Here is a 19,753-nt window from a genome sequence, read left to right as displayed (position 1 = left end):
GGGGGAGAAGGAGGGGGAAAGGGGGGGGAAATAATGTAATTGATTATGTGGATTGATGATTGGTTATGTTGAAATTGTTTAGTAAAAATATTGTTTTTTAAAAATAAAGTAAACCTTCCCACAAAATCAACCCCCACAGTGTTCAGCTTACGTTTAAGCCAACAGCCTATGGAAAGGTTATCAGATGGAATACAGAATAGCAGGAAAAGTGAATTGGGTGACAGTGAGAACGGAAGGAAACCAGGAGAAATATACCATAGCAGGGCTGTGCCCCAACACTCAATACACCTTTTGATAAGCTGCCATGACAAAACCGGGACTCAGAGGAGTGAGGAGATCAGTGTAAACACACACTCCCCCCCCCCCCAGTTCTTCCGGGGTCCTTGAAAAGGTAACTCAGGAGCATTTGTCAATCTGTGTTACCAATGAGAGGAAGCCGGAGAAAGGAGGAGTCATGTCAACTTATTGAGAGGGGAGGGGGAAAGGAAATGAGAAGCATCAGGTGCGCAACGGATACCAGGTGTCCGTTGCTGAGGCAGAAAGAGCTAAGTGATCTCAGAAAGGGAAGAAAAGGATGTTCCAGCTGCCTTGGAGCCTGGCCTCATAGACCAGCAGCTGCCAATATGCTTTCCAGGGGCACAACTGTGCCCTCGACACCTTCCCCTGGTGCACACACAGCCACTGAACTCCCCATGCCCACTGCCAGGGCCTGAGAGGGTTGTAGAGGCTCTAAGCATTTAAAATATGTTTGTGCCCTCATATATATCTAATTCAACATATGAACAATAAGCTCATATTGATGGCCACCAACATGGATGACTTTAAAATAGGATTCTTGATTTATTTACCACACACTGGGCTTGTCCACCCTTCCTCAATCCCGTCCCTAGAAAACACCGGTTTGAGTGGTTTCCCCCCTTTTCACACTCCTCTGCGATGGAACACCCCCTCTTCTGCTCCAAATCAGAGCAAACATCAATCCTTAGGAAAGACGATTGACATTTGCTCCAACTGAGTGCCAAGGAGAGGGTTTCCTGTGGGGAGGCAGCAAAACAAGAGGAAGTGTGGATAAGCCACAGAATTCCATGTGTCCAAAATGTGAAACCCACTTTAGGCTTAAGGAGGTTGAGAAGGGAAGGGGGAATGAGGGTCGTGAAATAGTGCCACACGGAGGACGTGCAATAATGATGGGAGAACGCAAATTATTCTGCTGTGTTTATTGATGATACTGCTTCCGTCTACATTGGAGGATGAGATCTTCCTGCTCCTCTTTTGCCTTCTTTGGGAGCTTCTCCAGATTCTGGGACAAAGTACGAACAAAGGGAACTAAATGCCTGTTGGAAACAAACCCGGGGTAAGTGATTGGTGTGGAGTCAAGAGAAAGGGGGAAAGATGTCAAGGGAGAGAAGGAGGGGGAAATTCTCAAATAAGCAAGAATTTAACCCCCCCCCTTAAGCTCATGGGAAGGACCTCAAACGTCATCTAGCCCAATCCTTCTGCAGCCTCTCAATAGGGAGCCCCCCCGCCCAGACTCTGCTTAAAAACCTCTAATGAAATAGAAATAGCATTCTTGTGGAGATTAAATAAAGGGGGGAGAACCACTTGTGCCACCTTGAGTCCCACGGATATAAAGGTGGGATATAAATGCATTAAATTAATAAATTCTTCCCCAGGACCATAAAGTTCTTCCTAATGTTTGGTCTAAATCCCTTTTCCTTGTTCTTTCAAGCTGCTTGTTCAGCTCTTACCCTCTGGAGCAACTGAAAACAGCCCTGTTCCACCCTCCTTTTCCAAGCTAGAATTTGTCTACAATGTAAGTCATCAGCAATTGGAAAAGACAGGGGCCCCATTCTTATTCTTTGTACCCTACCTTCTTTGATTTCTTCTTCTGCTGCCCTTCAGGGATTGCTCCAGCATTCATTTCATCCTCCACTGGTTCCCCTGCTGCTGTTTGCTTTGAAGTCTCCCCAGGATTCCTTCCATCTGACCTCAGTGACATCTCCATCGGACGTGGCTTGAGATACGGCTGGTCCCTGTTCTCCTGAACCACCTTCTCAATCAGAGACAGCAGCTCTTCTGCCTGGCTGGCCCTTTCCTCTCCCATCCCTCTGTTGTTGAAAGCGCAGCAACGGCCCTGGCACTTCCTCACCAAATCCTGAAGAGGTTGGTTTCCAGATAGCTCTATGTACTCCTTTAGGCTTTCTTTCTCTAGGTCTTCTTTGCGGGTGAACAAGACGATCATGTACTTTGTGGCCTCTGGGCCAAAGACCTCCTCCACCCTCTTCATGGCCACAGCATCTTCCTCGGTGAAACGACCGGCCTGCGTCACAAACACCAGGGCGTGGGGACCTGGCTCACAGAGAGAGAGGCACTTCTGGACTTCTGGAATATCATGCTGTGTTAGAGGACGAGCATCAAAAATGTCCGGAGTGTCAATGACGACCACTTGTTTCCCCTTCCACTTCTCTGCTCGGACCTCTCCCCTGCATGTCTGGGTCACTGGCTTCGGGGAGAGTTTGGACTCAAAGGTCTTCTCCCCCAGAAGGGTGTTTCCTGTGGCACTTCTCCCTCCACCAGACTTCCCAACAAGAACAACCCGCAGTTCTGAATCCTTGTGGAAGAGACTCAGGTTCCCAGGCTCTGTTGGGAAAGAATAAGGAATGTTCATATTAATCACACGTCCCTTTCCTCCATGCTTCCCAGACACAGTCCTCAGGTTATAGCTCTGTGTCCAATGACCTGGTCTTGGTTTCCCCAAGAAAACCTGCTCTTTAAAGCTGAATCAGAGCAAATGTCAATCCTTGGAAAACCTGAATTGACATTACAAGTTGCAATGAAGGAGATTCCAACTGAACAGCAGGAAGAACTTTCTGAGGGCAAGAGCTGCTTGACAGTGGAACGGTCTCCCTTGGGAGGTGAGGGGCTCTCCTTCCTTGGAGGTTTTTAAGCAGAGGTTGGATGGCCGTCTGTCATGGATGCTTGAGCTGGGATTCCTGCATTGCCAGGGTTGGGACTAGATGACGATGGGGCTCCCTTCCAATTCTATGATTTTATGACATTTGCTTTGATTCACCTTTAGACAGTCAGTTGTCGTGGGGAAACCTCACCACAAAAACCAACCAACCAAACAAACAAACCAGAGAAGCAGACACGGAGCAATGGATCCAAACTACAAGAAAGAAGATTCCACCTAAACATTAGGAAGAACTTCCTGACAGTAAGAGCTGTTCGACAGTGGAATTTGCTGCCAAGGAGTGTGGTGGAGTCTCCGTCTTTGGAGGTCTTTAAGCAGAGGCTTGACAACCATATGTCAGGAGTGCTCTGATGGTGTTTCCTGCTTGGCAGGGGGTTGGACTCGATGGCCCTTGTAGTCTCTTCCAACTCTATGATTCTATGATTCAAACAAACATTCTCGAACACAGGTCTCATGTGCTGAATTGCATAAAGCAAGCAAACTCTTGCACCCATCTCCGTAGTTTGCAAAATGTTAGCAAGTTACAGAGCCACCCCCATCTAGGTGCAGAATTCTGCTCCCCTTTGAGCTCTTCCTTGTACAAAGAAGAAGAGCAGGTATTTGGTGGGTCTCTTTAAGGAAGGGCTACCTTGGGAAACTCAACTCAGGGAAATCTATAACTGCTCCAGAATCATAATTTGACTCTACCTTCAGGGAATACACTTGGTCCTCCTTCGTCTGTGTCCATTGCCTCTTCCTCTGGTTTCATTTCAGCTGCACTTCTTGTAGGTCCTCTTGGAAGAAGCTCCAGGAAAGGCTTGTTCTGGTTGTCCTTCATCATCTGCTCGATTTTCACCAGCAGCTCTTCCGCCTGGCTGGCCCTTTCCTCTCCCGTCCCTTTGTTGTTGAAAGCGCAGCAACGGTCATTGCATTTCCTCACCAAATCTTGCAGGGCTCTGTTTCCAGATAGCTCTATGTACTCCTTTAGGCTTTCTGTCTCTAGGTCTTCTTTGCGGGTGAACAAGACAATCATGTAATTTGTGGCCTCTGGGCCAAAGACCTCTTCCACCCTCTTGGCGGCCACAGTGTCTTCCTCGGTGAAATGACCGGCCTGCGTCACAAACACCAGGGCATGGGGACCTGGCTCACAGAGAGAGAGGCACTTCTGGACTTCTGGAATATCATGCTGTGTTTGAGCATCAAAAATGTCCAGAGTGTCAATGACGACGACTTGTTTCCCCTTCCACCTCTCTGCTCGGACCTCTCTGCTATAAGTCTCGGTCACTGGCTTCGGGGAGAGTTTGGACTCAAAGGTCTTCTTCCCCAGAATGGTGTTTCCTGTGGCACTTCTCCCTCCTCCCGTCTTCCCAACAAGAACAATCCGTAGATCTTCATTGAGGTTTCTTGTTCTGCTCTCCTGTGCCTTGGTAGTCTCTGGAAAGGAATTAGGAAGATGTCTGGGCATCCAGGACTGAACTTGTGGGATGTAACATCACAAAAGCAGTCAAATCAACATTTCTTGGTTGCCTAGAGTGGACACACAGGGGATGTTGCTCCAGCCAGGAGGACTTCCTGTCACACCTGAACTGGAGCATCCTCCCCTTGCATGTGACCAGGTAGATGGGCGTGACCCTGGCAGACCCCATAAAAGGGCCTGTCATGCAGCCACCTTCCCTTTTCCCTTTTCGCTTTTCCACCTTGTTCCATCTTGAGGCCCTTTTGCTGTCTGCTGGCCCTCAGTCAGCAGCACATGGGCTCATCCCTCACTAGAGGATGAACCCTCACCTTTCCCTGTAACTAAAAGCAAAAGCCTGCCTTCAGGATCATACTGTGAACTGAATGTGAGTAAATCTTATCATTACTTCCTAAAAGAAGACTGTTGTGCCATTACTGTTCTTAAGAGGGAACAAAGGGTGTTTACCAGGAACAATCCAATCTGGACAAGCCAGACTCGATTGCATAATTCAAATGGTTCTGACGAATCCATCAACTCACTTCCTGCAATGTGCAAGGGAATGTGCTCTGCTACTAGCTCACTAGCATGAGTGAGGAAGGATAATATTTAATCACAATATCCTCTCCTAGTATCCACAACATTCCCACAGAATTGTTGCCTGGGAATTCGCCCCCCGAACTGCCACCATGCAGGGTCCATACACTGCAACAATTCCCCTAAGCACCTGGGGTCACCTCACCCTTCCAACTGTGGCCCACAAATGGTCCAACCTTCCCCATTCCCATCACGTGGTTCTTTCAGAGGAGGGTCAGGAGAAGGGAGAGACTTACCTCTAACTTCCGCTCTCCATTCATCCATTGTCCAGGCAGAATGCTGAGCCGGAAGAGAACCAGAAAATGAAGTTCATTAGCTCCTGCTTTGCCCAAACTCCTCTCCATCACCAGAGGAAGCTTAGGATGTAAACACAACCCTGAAAGAACCTCAAAGCACCATATTCTGCCCCTGCAGATTTGGGATTCAATTACTAGGGAGGCAGTTGATGACTTTTTTTTACATGCATTGGTCCTAAATTAGGTTTGCTAATTTTTCCTGTTGATAATTTCATTGTTCTATCTTTTTGGAAACGGCTTTGAAGGCGTGTGGTTTTTATCACCAACAGGTGTGTAAGCATTAATAAATAAACATGCCTAACACTTTGCCCTTCACAATCTCTTGCCAGAATCTTCCCACCCTCTACATCTGCGGGCATACTTGCTTCGCCCTCCCCACTCCTCAAACGGGGGGGGGAAAGCACCCGGATATTCCCTTCCTCCAGCCAGAGCTGCATCTCCCCCCCCCTTACCTGCTTCTGCCTTGGGGGTCCCTGGCAGCCTGGCCTGATATCCTCCCTTCTGCAGCTCCCAGGCAGGTGGGCTGGTTTGGGGAGGGCCCTGAAGAGCTACAGCCACTCAGGATGATGGTCTGTAGACTCCTTGGGGCCTAGTCCTGATGAAAATACCCTTCAGAGATGACCACCTCTTGAAGGCAGCTGCTTTTCAGTGGGGAGGGGGCTGATGCCAACCAGTTCCCTCCCCCCCTCCAGCCAGTGGACTCTCTCCCACTTGCTTCCTTCTGCTGCATGTCGCCATTCCAGCCCCCCTCCGCGGAACCTCCCCACTCAGAAGCCCTGGAGAAGCCACTGTCTGCCAGTGTGGACAATGCTAATCTAAATGGACCAGTCAGTCTGGTTCAGTACAAAACAGCTTCCTTTTTTCTCCATGTGGTTTGGGGCAGGGGGCACAGCTCAGCAGCTGAGCCTCTGGTTTGCATAGAGATGGTCTTGGGTTTCACTGCTGGCATCTCCAGGTGGGGCATGGCTGAGCCAGGTGACATCTCCTTGCAAAAGGAGCTTCAGACAAGGAAGCCAACAGTACCTTCTTTGTGACGCCTCTGGAGCTTGAAGAAGACTCTCGTGTTTGATGGTTCCTCTGCTCTGCAGTTTCTTCTCTCCCTCTCGGTCAATGGCTGACTCTGTTCTGAGCTGAATAAAATGGAGAAGGCAAGCATGAGCGCCACCCACCCACCCACCCCAAAAGCATTCATGGCTAGCAGCCAGATCATGTTCTGAGAAGCCAAAACAGCTTCCCGGAATTGCATTTCTGTTTCTATTGGCTACAGGAGAGGACAAAACTGCCCTCTGGGAGGATAATTTCAGAGGAGCTGCATTTGGTCTCCTGCAGTTCTTGGAGAAGCAGCCAAGAGCAGCAGCAGCAGAAGGAGGAGACCCACACGGAGGGAGACCCACACCTCAGACGGACCACAGGTTAGTATTTGGGAGCAGGGAGCACCAGCCACAAGGTTTGACTTTAATTCTTCTGTATCTCAACCTGCCTCAGAGATGCTCAAGGTCTGCTTTGTTTGACCTGTTGCTAGAGGCTGGGTTAGAGCTCTTGGGTCATTCCACGCCAAACAACCTGATTTTAATACTCGACCGTGCTCTCATGACTCAGATTTTCTTCAAAAAATTTTTTTGTGTAGATACCTATGAGATAACCTCAAATTAATTTCTAAAGTTTTTTTGGTCCAAAATTGGACATGGGAGAATTTTTTGAAAATTTCAATTTTCATGTGATTTAGGCTAATGCAATTTCTTGCAGAAGTGTTTTACACCATAAAATGAACAAGGGGTTTGAGATGCATTTTATTATTATATAATCAATAAAACTTAATTTTTAAAACATATCTGATGACACTGTAACATAAGAGGTTACAATTTTAACTATTCTCATGAATGTGAGAGTTATTTCAGGTTCAAAGAGACATTAAACCTGTCCAAAGAAGTAATTTGTTTTGTAAAAAAATTACTTAAAAATCAATCTATTTTATAACCACAAAAAACACCCTCCTTATTTTTATAACAAGTACATGGTTAGCCCATTCTACAACAAAAGTATGATACATGTGTTAGTTGTGGTTTGCGCACTATGGCTTATTGAACCTACCAGGAATAAAATGACAAAAATTCACTTTGAATAGTCGGTGACCCTTTTCTGTGGCAGTTAATACCATTTTTATACCTTATTTTGAAAGAGACCACAATTACCTTTATTTTGATACCAAAATAAGCCCAATCATTGAAAAATAAGCAAAACAGGAGGTTTTTCCTACACTGACGCAGAAATTGCATTAGCCTAAATCGCCTGAAAATCGAAAATTTCAAAAAATTCTCCTGCACCCAATTTTGGACCAAAAAACCTTTAAAAATTAATTTGAGGTTATCTTAACATAAAACACATAAAAACTTTTTGAAGAAAATCTTGAGTCGTGAAGCTCTTGGAAGCAAAACTTTGGCTTGCGTGTATAATAATGAATCTTTTCCTTTTTATTAAATTAGCAGTTAAAGGAGTCCCTCCATGGTGGATTGAGCCTGACAATTTGCAGGAACATCTTTTTAGGGGTTTTAAAGCTTATTTTGAAAAGAACAAGTCCTTTCCCCCTCCGCCCCCCGCCAGAATTGCCTGAAATTTGCAGACATGGAGACTGACAAATCCCAGAATTAGAGCTGCAAGTGTTTCCTTTGCCATGGGGGGGGGGGTACAAAAAGACAAAGAAAAAATCAGTAGGGGGGAGGAATGGAAATGACTTCTTCTGCCCCACACCAGGGATTTTTCGGCACACAGCTTCTCCCTGCAAGAAAGAAATCTCTCTATTAAATTGGATAGAGAAAGGAGAGGCAGAGGAAAGAGAAAGGGTCCCTCTGAAAAATCAATCCTTCGTTGGCATCTCTTCCCAAATCACTGGGAATCGGGAAAGGAGGGGTGGAGGGCGCTGGGAAAATAATTCAGGGATCAAGACCTCGGCTCGCCGGTCAAAGTGGAATCTCCCCCTTCCCTCCTCTGTTCTCTCCAGCCCATCCGCACTCGAACTCAGAGCAAGGGAATCTTTCGCCAAGAGGGAGAATCAGCTCAGCTGCCCTGCATGCAGAAGGTCCGAGGTTTGATCCCCGGCCTCTCCAGGTGGGGCTGGGGGAGAGACTTGCGCCTGGGAAGCGCCTGCCAGTCAGTGCAGGAGACATTGCGCGAGACGGAGCGAGGGCCCCACTCTGCGCAAGGCGACGCCTGGGGTTCCCAAACGCAGAAAAAGAAGCGCACCTTCTTCTCCGCGTTGTCTGCGCTGCTTGGAGAGAGCAGCTGCGCTTGATGGGCGCTCTCTCTCTCTCTCTCTCTCTCTCTCTCTCTCTCTCGTGGACCAGGGACTCGGTTCAGAGGGGAATAAAACGGAGAGGGGCGAATCCAGCCCCCCTCTCACCCTGCAGTGCCACCAAATATTTCTGGCTAGCAGCCCAGAGCCCTTTCTCAGACGTCAGGGAGGTTTCTCTGACTTGTTTCTCATTCACCAAAAGAGAATTGCCAAGCGGAGACGACTCTGCTCGCCCCACTGAGTCTTCTGTGGGGCTTGCAGAAGCACCCGAGAGGCAGAGGAACCCCACACTTCCCTTAGAGACCCACAGCTTGGTGCCGGGGAGGCGCGAGCAGCAGCTGCAAGAGTTGAAGGTCCGAGTCTGCAGGTTTGGGAAGCAGATCAGTCTGTGTTGGAGATGCTCCGTGTCTTTCCTGTTCGCCTTTTAATTTGGGACTTGTCAGATATGTAGGAAACGCAGCTCTGTTTCCGCCCCCTCCTCCCACCCCCGACAATTGTGACTCTCGAAATGGCTGTAACATTCTTTCCCCTTTCCGTCCTGTGAAACTTTTAGGCGAAGGAGCCTCTCCTCACAGAGTTAAGCCTGCCAACCTGCAGGCAGAGCCGGCCAGGCAGTGGCCCCCAAACTGGGAGGTACCACCCCGTGCTTGGGGGTTGGGGGGCAGTGGGGTTGCCTAAGGGGGCGGCAGGGGGGACGCTGGAGGTCAAATGGCTTTGAAAAGCTGGTATCACTGAATCAAGTTCACCAGCATGGTTGAATGAATTAAACGAAATAGTTTTGAATGATTGTGCAATTGTTGTTGTCGTGCAAAATGTTACAATTGTGTTACTACCTACCTTTTTTACACAGCAGATTAGGGGGTAATGGAGATGAATTTATGGGACCAAGAGGGGGTGGCCCAGAAAACTTCGGTTTCCGCACAGGGTACCCTTTAAAGAGCATTTGTAAAGAACTCTGGGGCGATTTTCTTTTCTGCCAGAAATGGCTGCAATCTGCAGACATGGTCACCCTTTCTAAAGGGGTGAAGTCTGCCAATTCTCATAATGAATTTGTTCAGTGGTTGGACTCAAGGGCTTCCGAAGTCTGTTCTCAGGTGCAAAAGTAGCCTTTGTTTCGCCCTGGTCAAAGACCCAGCTTGGCAACGCCCCCCCCCCCCCGCATTTGGGTACACAGACACACAGGCTGGGATTCTCAATGGCCAGGGTTAACACACACACACACAGAGAGAGAGAGAGAGAGAGAGAGAGAGAGAGAGAGAGAGAGAGAGAGATGTCTGCTCTAAGCCTAAAATGCTGTGGTTCTAACTGGAGCAAAAGCCCCATATCTTTGAAATTTAATAGTACAATTTAAGGAGGGGGTGTGTGAAGCCCCATTAAGTTCTGTGGAGCTTACTGCATGAAAATGTGCATAGGGTTTGTTTGTGGGGGAACAAAAAATACTTGACACCCCCACCCTACATACCTAGCCTTCAGTCCTGAAATACGTCCGTGGGATCAATAATAACCAAAATACAAAACTAACCTAATTGCAGGATTAGGTTTATGGGCCTGCAGTCTGAAAGCAGAAGCCCTTGAGCATCTCTGAGACCCTGATCCTGGGACACTTAGCATGTGAGTAAGACCAGTGCAATATAATGAAGCTTACCTCTGAGTCTACATAGACAAGGGATTGTGCTGAACTTTCTAGTGAAAGACTGGCTGGCTTAATTGCTCCATTAAAGTCAATGGGAGGTGAAATTGTTTAACTGGTATCGGGGTCATGAGCATAGCTAAGGGGGGGCAGGGGGCACAGCCCCCCCACCTAGTTCAAGTAAAACAATAAAAATACTTAACTGACAAATCATGTCGGCTCTGCCCTCCCCCCCCCACAAAACTCCTGGCTGCCCTGTGATCAGGGTCTTTTCTCTTCCTCCCCACTCCCAACCCAGAAAGTTTTACACAGGAGACAGAATGGTGGGATTGTTCCAAATGATCCATGTGAGCACATGCAATTGCACAGGTGGCCTTTATTTGGGCTGGAGATAAGTGCGGTTACCAAATAAAGTTTGGAGCTTTTTAAAAAGAATTTCCTCCCCTCCCCTTGAGTTGCCCTAAAATAAGGTATTGTGTGGATTTGGGGTCTTACCAAAACGGTTCATTTTTCAGGGGACACTTGAAGGGCAAGAAAAATGTACATTCACAAGGTGGTATTTTGAAAATTAAGCTCTGGGAAAAGCAAAGAAAAATGCAGTAATAAAATAAAATAAGAACCTTCCCCTGAATTGAACTTCCAAGCCACTTTATCCCACTTTCAGATTGTCAAGACAGATGAGAATCCCTTTGAGGATGCAGATCCGTTGATCCCAATCCAGTTCTATGGAACAGATCTTCTTGATTTTAAAAGCACTGGTCTAGAGTTCAGTGGGACTTGCACTATGAATACTTACCTAGCTGCAAGTCCTATTTTTTTCTTTAATAAGTACAGTGGTACCTCAGGTTAAGTACTTAATTCGTTCCGGAGGTCCATACTTAACCTGAAACTGTTCTTAACCTGAAGCACCACTTTAGTTAATGGGGCCTCCCACTGCTGCCGTGCCGCTGGAGCATGATTTCTGTTCTCACCCTGAAGCATAGTTCTTAACCCGAGGTACTATTTCTGGGTTAGCAGAGTCTGTAACCTGAAGCGTATGTGTCAGGGGCTCAGGGACTGAGCCACAGGAGAAGGAGGAGATGGAGAGCGAAGGGGAACAATCGGAGGGGAGCGCAGGAGGGTGTGACAGTGACCAGAGAGATTCCCTGAGTCTCTCCAGCGAATCAGAAGATTCCCAGAAGGAGGCCCCCAGGGTCAGGGCAAGGGGGGCCAGTGGGGAGTCGCCAAGCGGCAGCTGGAAATCAGGGGTAGCCTCCCCACCAGAGCACAGCGCGGGGGAAGAATCCCACAGATTAGAACAAAAGCCTCCTCCTGCAGGAGGAGGGAGTGAGGCAGGACTGACTACGCCTCCGTCAGAGAGTGGAGGGGCGGAGGAGAGAGCAGGGCCGGCCAGCCTCCCGGAAGGAGAAAGCAGTGAAGGGAGCAGTGTAGCCGTTAGGAGGAAAGTGGGCGGCTGGGCGCGCGCGCCAAGTTCAAATGTAGAGGCACGCGGGACAGCAGAAAATCCGGATTGGGAGCCAGGTCCCAAAGCCCGCCGGAGACAGGGGGAGGAGTCAGAAGAATCCGCCTCCGAAGAGTCCAGGAGGGTGGGGACCCCAGAGGGCAGGAGGACCCGGAGGCGAAAGGAGCAGAGGGAGGAAAGGAAGAGGTGGAGCAAAGCTCGGGTATTGAACTGGTGTAAAGGAGGGGCGGATTCAGACGGGACTTCGCCGGTCTAAGGACTCAGACGTAGCGCTGCGCGCCACGGATGTCAAACCAACAATGAACCACAATAAAGACTTTTGTTTATAAAGAGCAACTGGCGTTGGTCCTTTGTGAGCTGGGACCTGAGGCAGCCGCTGACAGTATGTAACCTGAAGCGTATGTAACCTGAGGTACCACTGTATAGTTTTATTGATTTCCAACATATAACAATTACAAAAGAAAATTGAAAGTCAATAGAGGCTTTGTGAACCATATTATAAGGAAGCCATTATATAAGGTATGGGAAAAATACAAAGACTTGCTGGAACCCAGAACCCAGATAGCAGTTAAAAGGAAGAATTTGGAAATGGAGTGGGCTGCATATAAAGATCTACTGGGGGAAGAAGGCAATAAATTGAAATTGAAAAAATATGAGGAAATTAAACATAATCTGACAGAATGGATCCAATATCATCAGATAAATGAGGTCTTTAAGATAGATATCAAAAAAGGTTTTGCGAGAGAAGAATAAAAAGAATAAAGAATAAAAAATAGACAAAGAATTAATACAATATAAGAAAAATGTAATCTCTAGAATGTATGGATTTCTTTTAGAATGGGAGGGAAAAGATAAGCAGGTGAAAGAAGTAATGATTAAGTGGGCTATGGACGTGGGTAAAACTATTCAGTTATCAGCGTGGGAAAGGTTGTGGAACAAAGAATGGAAATTTGTGGCCTGTTACTCGTTAAGGGAAAATTTGTGGAAGATGTTTTACAGGTGGTATATAACCCCCAGCAAAATACCTTAAATATCTTTTAAAAAGAAATCTAATATGTGCTGGAGGTGTAATCAGGTAGAAGGGACACTATTACATATGTGGTGGAGCTGCAAAAAAATTAAGAATTTTTGGGATACTGTATATGAAGAGCTGAAAAAAATATTTAAACACACACACACACACACACACACACACACACACACACACCATAAGCTTTCTTATTGGACATATTAGACTCAGACATCCCAAATGAAAATAAGAGAATATTTTTATATGCAACAACAGCAGCAAGGATACTAATAGCAAAAAATTGGAAAGGTGAAATAGTACCAACAAAAAAAGAATGGCAGGATAGACTATTTGAATATTTTGAAATGGCAAAAATGAAGGACACAATTAGGGGACAGTCTAACCAAAAGTTCCAAAAAGAGTGGGGAATATATTGAGATTATTTTTAAAAATCAGTGTCCCCAAATAAAAACCTGGATTTGCTTTGAATAATTTTCACAAACCACAATTTGCGCTAGAAGTATAGTGGACAGAGAAGGTTAGGAATGAAGAATTGAGAAAGAAACAGCTTAACAAGTAGGAAAATAGACCCACTTTGAGGAGGAAGGAAGTCTATTAGAAATGAAAGAAGAAGAATGGGAAATATAAAGTAGGGTAACATAAGTTTGTGGGCAAGAATTTATGGATTTATGGTTATATGTTCGTTATTTGTTATATGGTTATGTGTTCATTATCTGTTCTCTGTTTTTCTTTTTAGTTTTTGTTGCTGCTGTTGTTATATTTTAATGTTTGGGTTTATGTTATGTAACAAAAAATTAATAAAAAGCATTAATAGAAAAAGAAACTCCCAGTCCCAGGGGTGGCCATTTGGATTGGGGGAGGGGTGGGAGGCAGGGAGCCCAAGAGTGGGCGGAGCCAGAACCACTGATGGGTGGAGTCAACTCTCTCTGTTGTGGTGCCCATCCTCCTCCCTACTGACGTCTACCAAGGCAACTCTGAGGCTGAGGAGGAAGAAGATGTTCAAAGCTGCACCCTAGAGCGGAAGGAAGGAAGGAAGGAAGGAAGGAAGGAAGGAAGGAAGGAAGGAAGGAAGGAAGGAAGGGGGAGCAAGTGGGGGCTGGGAAAGCCAGCTGGGCTGGGTGGGGCAGTGTCCCTCTTGCCCCAGTTGACCAGCCTCCATTCTGGGGCAGCCGTCAGTGAGGGCCATTCCTGTTTTGTGGGACCTGCCATTTCTCCCCAAGACATCCTTTCCTTTCAGCACACATGATGGCCAAATATTTGGGACAGCAGACACTTAGGAAGATCCCTCTGTAAAGTGTAAAAAGAATTCTGTGAGGCAAGTTTTTGGGGGGAGCAGCACACATTTCTGCCTAATACAGAAAGCTCCCCATTGGCTGATTCTGTTTCCTTTTGCTTCCAATCTAGAAATCCTGAATATTGGCTTGTGAATTTTTCTGCTTGTCTGAATATGGCTGGGAGAAGCACAGGTAAGACCGAGCTGGTTTTATCTCATTCTCGCAGATTCCTGGACGGTGTTGGATGGAATCAGTGTAACCATGGGAGAGACATTAGCTTGATTCATGGTTTGTTTCCAGACCATATTCAAGGTGCTCACATTGGTGTTTAAAGACCAAAATGATTCGTGTCTCCAATACTTGAAAGACCCCCCTCTTTCCTTGCAGACCCTCTTGGGTGCTATGATTGGGGGAAGGGGTCCTCTTGGTTGTTCTACCACCTACAAAAGGTCAGCCCAGGACCTTCTCTGTGGTGGCCCCATAGATGTGGAACTTCCTCCCCAGAGAGGAGCACCTGGAGCCTTCATTGTGCAGCTTCTGGCAAATGCTGAAGGTGCACCTCTTTTGAAGCTTGAGGTGTCTAACTTTGGCACCCGTCTTATTTCTGTAATTTTAACCTGTTTTTAACTTTGTGTTTTATTTGTAACTTACCCTGGGACCTTGCACACAAATAAGCATATATCTGTGGAGAAATGAATTATATTAGGGGAAATTGCTTGCAGAAATGTTTATAGTGGGAATAAGTGCACATGTATTGGGTTAAATTCACTTAAATGTGTACAGATTGTCATGCCAAAAAGTGGAGAACTGAACTTAAGTCTGGAGAAAGGAGAACCTGAGGGAAGGAGAACTTGACCGATTTGTTTCTCCCTCCCCACAGCTCCTGGGTGATGGAGATGGGCAGGGGAGGGTTGGTGCCCATGTTCCCCTCAGTTTCCTCTCTGGTGACAATGCAGAAGAGTTGCTCACCATCTCTTGCCTCTTTCTTGCAGAAGTGAGAATCGTCCTGGTCGGCAAAACTGGAGCTGGGAAAAGCGCAACAGGAAACACCATCCTGGGTGACAAAAGGTTTTCATCACGCCTCTCTCCTACCTCCGTGACAGCAAAGTGTCAGAAAGAGGACACTGTCATTGGTGGTAGGAGAATTGTGGTGGTTGATACACCTGGCTTTTTCGACACAAATATTCCAGAAGATGTGACTACCAAGGAAATCAAGACCTGCGTGAAGTACATCTACCCAGGAGCCCATGTCATCATACAAGTCATTCAGCTGACTCGTTTCAGCAAAGAGGAGAAAGCCGTTGCTCAGTTAATCCAGAAGATATTTAGCTGCAAAGCCAAGGACTACATGATCATCTTGTTCACCCGGAAGGAAGACCTGGACGATAGGCCTTTGAAAGAGTTCTTGAAAGAGGGAGACCAGGATCTGCAGAACCAGATCGCTCAGTGTGGAGGGAGATGCCTGGCTTTCAACAACAAGGCGAAAGGGCAGGAAAGAGAGGAGCAGGTGGCCGAATTGCTTGGGATGATCGACCACCTGGTCCAAAAGAACAAGGCAGCCCCCTGCTACACGGAAGACATGCTAGAGGAGGACCAAGAAGTGATTGAGAAGATGAAGAGGAAAATACGTGAGGAGGTGGAAAAGGAAGCAGCTGCCAGGGCAGCAAATGATTTATTATATTCATTTCGCTCAGCATGTAATATACTCTAATAAGTACAATGAGAAGAGGTTGAGAGGATGAAGAGGGAAATACGAAGGGAAGTGGAAAGGGAAATTCATGAAGAGAAGAGAAGAGAAGAAAGAAAGAAAGAAAGAAAGAAAGAAAGAAAGAAAGAAAGAAAGAAAGAAAGAAAGAAGAGGAGTCTGTAATGCATCTAGTGAGAAGGATCCACTTAAACACCAGAACATTTTCACTCTCAGTAGGAATGTGCTAAAATGCCTCTGTCTGTCCTGATTTCCACTTGTACTTTTAGCCAGTGTTTTCTGTTCCACTGCAATTGCTTTAATTTTGCATAAATCAGCATTCCACTTTGTCATCTACTTATGTGGAAATGCATATAGTTCTGCGTAGTTTGTCATAGCAAACAATAGAAACGCGATTGATCAACATGTATTTACTTTTTAAAAATATATTTTTATTAGACAATTTCAACAAAACAAATTATCAATCCAAATAATCAATTACATTATCTCCCCCCTTTTTATCCCCCCTCCCCATCCCTCCCTCTCCCCCCCCCACCAAAGACTTCCCTCAGCTCCCCTCTCTGATTTGCTTGCACATATTATTCTCTGCATGTTAAAAATTGTACATACCAGCACCTTATCTATCATATATTCTATTAATAAATTTGTGGATGTTTATTCAAAACCTGCCAAGGAGTCCAAGTCATTTTGTTTTTTTTAAAAAATAGTTGATAAAAAGTTCCCAATCTTCCTTGAAGTCACGATTGTCCTTCTCCCGTAGTTTGTGTGTCAACTTTGCCAACTCTGCACAACTCATCAGTTTTTCTTGTCGTTGTTCTTTCGTTGGGATGGGAACAGTTTTCAAATGTTCGCTCCGCCCGAGGGGTCCTGTATCTTTTCTTACCGTAAAACCTCTTTTTCTCCCCTTTTCCCTTTACCTGTGCCGGCGGCAGCAGCGTGAACATATCTATGAAATCCCCATTCAGTATCTTATCCCTTTTCCTCTTAGAAAGGTGATTTCCCAAGATAAAATCGGTAGATGAGTGAGTTGAAACCTTTACATCCTCTACTAGCGCCCCATCTTTCCACTCAAGGGTCCCATTAAAGGTTTTTCGGTGCGAATTGGCCCGCCTCTCATGGACCCACAAAGGGGCACCTGTCTCTTCGCCCTCCCCCCAGTACGTTTCCATGGGCACATCACTATCACTCTCAGAAGAAGAAGTACCTGTGTCCTCCTCGGAGTCAGATGGGTCCTTCCTCCTGCTGTTCTTGGACACGTGCTTCCTCTTGGCTTTCCGTTTTCCGCCGCGGGAGCTGCTGTCTCGCAGAGCTGGGTCGCTCGACGCCGACGCTGCTTGCTGGGGTGGCAACTCATCGTCTGAGGATGACCCTTCCGACGAACTGCGCTGGGGTGGAGTTTCCTGGAAAACACTAGGAACACCTAAAGCCTCCTGACTTGCGTTAGAGGAGGTGGCCCTAGATGGCCTGGACCTCTGGGTGCTGGTCTTGGCCTTCTGCACACCAGGCCTGGCCTTCTGGGTACTAGCCTTGGACTGCTGTGCACGTGCGGTTTGCAAGCGTGTCTGGGGCCGTTTGGAGCCATGCTGTGCCGTGGCCGTGCCAGCCCCAGCTGAGGAGGGCCCTGCCTGGCCCTGCTGGCTGGGTGGGGTGTCAGGTATGCAATCTTGTGGTAGCTCCACTATGGAGGACGTTGGGGCTGCCGGAGGCCCGCATTGCGCATAAAAGGCCTGTATTGCCGCGACAAGTTGCGCTATGGCTTGTGGATTACCGGGTGCAATGGGCACTAGGGCGCCAGCCAGCTGGGGTGCTTGCGCGCTGCCCCTGTTTGCCATACTACTTGAATATCTACTGAACTATCTCTTAATTATGTAATATGCAAAATTTTATGCTATTTCTTTCGTTTTGTGCTGTTTATTTATTTATTTATTTATTATATTTCTATTTATTTATTTGTTTATTTATTTATATATAATTATTTATTTATTTATAACTAATATTTATTTATTTATTTATATTTATTTTATTATTGAAATACTATTTATTAATAACTGATAATTTAGATATTCGGCTAAAATTAAGCCTTTATATTGTTGGTATTGCCAACCCAAACTAAAATGAGTAAGCGGAAATGACAGCGAACTGCTTAACTTGGAAGTGACCTTCCTCTATGAATAGTTAAAACGCTGTTGCCAACACTAAATGATATTAGGCTGAGCCATAGGGCCAGAAAATGTTGGCCAATGCAAGCCTCTTGGGAAACAAGCAAGGGCTATCCCTGCAGAATTAAATATAGCCCTATAGAGCCACACGCTAAGGCTTTGTATTCTATCCACCAAATGAATTAATTGCCAATTAAATCAAAAAATTTAATTAATTCAATATATAACCAGTTCACATTACCAGTCAATGCACTGCTTTGAGCAGGCAAATCCCTTTTGGGCGCCTCCGCACTTTAGCCAAATCAGCAAATTAAAGATATACTGCAGGAAAATAATAAGCCTTAGCACAATTGGGAATCAGCCGCCAATCCTCTTAGAGGCCTAAATTCACTTAAAATCAAATAATTGGGCTGTACCGATCGATGTATAAAGCCTTAGAAGCTAAGGGGTATCGGCCCTTCGCGCGTCTGTTTTCATGCAATAATAGGGCTATTTAGCAGTGAATTATAACCCAGCAGCTGTGTTGAAAAGACCAATGCTGTCCGCCTGGCCTTGTGGTGAGAGGGCCTTCCCACACTTGGTTGCCTATCGCAAAATGGCTGCCACCTCAAAGCCACGTGGGCGATTACAAAATGGCGGCCGGGGGCGGACCCGTAGCTTAGCAACGGTGCCGCTTCGTGCTCGGCGATCGGACCAAGGCAAGAATAAACTCAGGCAACAGATAAGAACACAACCCCAAAGAAGCGGAGGAGCCCCCCCCCCGGCTTCAAGCCCCCGAGCCACCCAATAAAAGCGCTCCCTTGCAGCCCCAAGCCCCCAAGTAAAAGCACTCACTTGCAGCCTCACGAAACGCTCCCTCGCAGCTCGCAAATCCCACCAGCCCCGCAAATGGCTTCACGCCCCAAAGCCAAAGAAAAAATCCCTAGCCGCTCCACAACCCCTCAATTAAGGTTGAGCTATAGGCAACCCAAAGATCCTTGCAGCCGCACCCGCCCCTCGCACACGCAGCGGTGCTCCGCTGTGCTGAAATAAAGCTAAACTTAGAACCCCAGCAGCAAAACCTGATTTAAAGGGGCTGAGTCCTCCAAACGGCCGAGGAAGGCAGGAGACGGGAGCCGCTGGGAACGCGGAACCGATAAATACGATGATGAGAACCGGAGCGGGCTCAGCTGGTAAGCGGTGATCGAAGTGGGGAATGCCGGGCGGGAGCGTCTCAGAGCCATGACGCTCAAAGCAGTGTTGAGGGGTGGGAGGGAGCAATCCTCGGAAAAAACCTCGGAGAAATCCAGGGAAAATCCTCGTCAAGAAATGATCCAAAACACGGCTGCAAAACGCGGCTGCTGCAGCGGAGGAAAAGGGGCGATCCCGGGCTGCCCTGACCTTAAGTGCCCTCAGGTAGCATCCCTGAGTGCCGCGGGGCTGCCGCCAGCCCCGCGAGAATGTGGGTGGGTGCGTGCGCCCGCAACCCCCCCCCCTCCGTAGTTCGGGAGTGGCTTTGTGTGTCAACTTTGCCAACTCTGCACAACTCATCAGTTTTTCTTGCCATTGTTCTTTCGTTGGGATTTCCTCCTTCTTCCCTCCTTGTGCTAACAAGAATCTTGCCGCTGTTGTGGCATACATAAATAAATTCTTTGTTTTTCTTGGCAGGTCTCGTCCTAAAATCCCTAACAAAAATGCTTCTGATTTCTTTACAAATGTCATTTTAAACATTTTTTTCAATTCATTATATATCATTTCCCAATTTTTAAAAACTTCTCTACATTCCCACCACATATGATACATAGTACCTTCTTTTTCTTTACATTTCCAACATATATTTGACCCGGTTTTGTACATTTTTGTTACTTGTACTGGTGTGGAGTGAATTTCAAATCCACTTTCCACAGCTTTTCCCAATCCTCAAAT

General features: G+C 46.7%; 2 protein-coding genes across 5 annotated transcripts; one reads left to right on the top strand and one right to left on the bottom strand.

The window, feature by feature from the left end:
* Window positions 1-28: 28 nt before the first annotated feature.
* LOC114607282 (GTPase IMAP family member 8-like) lies at window positions 29-8,579 on the bottom strand. Its single transcript, XM_077916685.1, has 6 exons — window positions 8,540-8,579; window positions 6,323-6,429; window positions 5,240-5,282; window positions 3,705-4,387; window positions 1,871-2,611; window positions 29-1,334 (listed from the first exon to the last, which is right to left on the bottom strand). The coding sequence occupies exons 3-6, from the start codon at window positions 5,265-5,267 to the stop codon at window positions 1,239-1,241; spliced, it is 1,548 nt and encodes a 515-aa protein (XP_077772811.1). The 5' UTR covers window positions 5,268-5,282; window positions 6,323-6,429; window positions 8,540-8,579; the 3' UTR covers window positions 29-1,238.
* On the top strand, window positions 6,557-15,779 carry LOC114607313 (GTPase IMAP family member 4-like). Of its 4 annotated transcripts, none has more exons than XM_028750416.2 (3): window positions 6,557-6,711; window positions 14,115-14,176; window positions 14,977-15,779. In XM_028750416.2, exons 2-3 carry the CDS (start codon window positions 14,158-14,160, stop codon window positions 15,693-15,695), a joined length of 738 nt encoding a protein of 245 aa, XP_028606249.2. In that variant the 5' UTR covers window positions 6,557-6,711; window positions 14,115-14,157; the 3' UTR covers window positions 15,696-15,779. The 4 variants fall into 4 exon arrangements, with proteins under 4 accessions (XP_028606249.2, XP_077772788.1, XP_077772787.1 ...); XM_077916662.1 differs by lacking the exon at window positions 6,557-6,711 and adding an exon at window positions 8,237-8,404; XM_077916661.1 differs by lacking the exon at window positions 6,557-6,711 and adding an exon at window positions 8,271-8,941.
* Window positions 15,780-19,753: the final 3,974 nt, after the last annotated feature.

The sequence above is a fragment of the Podarcis muralis genome, chromosome 12 (assembly GCF_964188315.1).
Source record: "Podarcis muralis chromosome 12, rPodMur119.hap1.1, whole genome shotgun sequence".
Taxonomy (NCBI): Eukaryota; Metazoa; Chordata; class Lepidosauria; order Squamata; family Lacertidae; genus Podarcis; species Podarcis muralis.
The sequence above is the reverse complement of the archived record's forward strand: the minus strand, read 5'-3'. Positions and strand labels throughout refer to the sequence as shown.

Coding starts and splice junctions, on each gene's coding strand:
- LOC114607282 (XM_077916685.1), bottom strand. CDS start 5,267: ATGGATGAATGGAGAGCGGAAGTTAGAG. Junction 2,612..3,704: donor AAATGAAACCAGAGGAAGAG/GCAATGGACACA, acceptor CTCTTCCACAAG/GATTCAGAACTGCGGGTTGT. Junction 1,335..1,870: donor AGAAGAAGAAATCAAAGAAG/GTAGGGTACAAA, acceptor TGTTTCCAACAG/GCATTTAGTTCCCTTTGTTC.
- LOC114607313 (XM_077916662.1), top strand. CDS start 8,367: ATGCAGAAGGTCCGAGGTTTGATCCCCGGCCTCTCCAG. Junction 8,405..14,114: donor TTGATCCCCGGCCTCTCCAG/GTGGGGCTGGGG, acceptor CTTCCAATCTAG/AAATCCTGAATATTGGCTTG. Junction 14,177..14,976: donor TATGGCTGGGAGAAGCACAG/GTAAGACCGAGC, acceptor TCTTTCTTGCAG/AAGTGAGAATCGTCCTGGTC.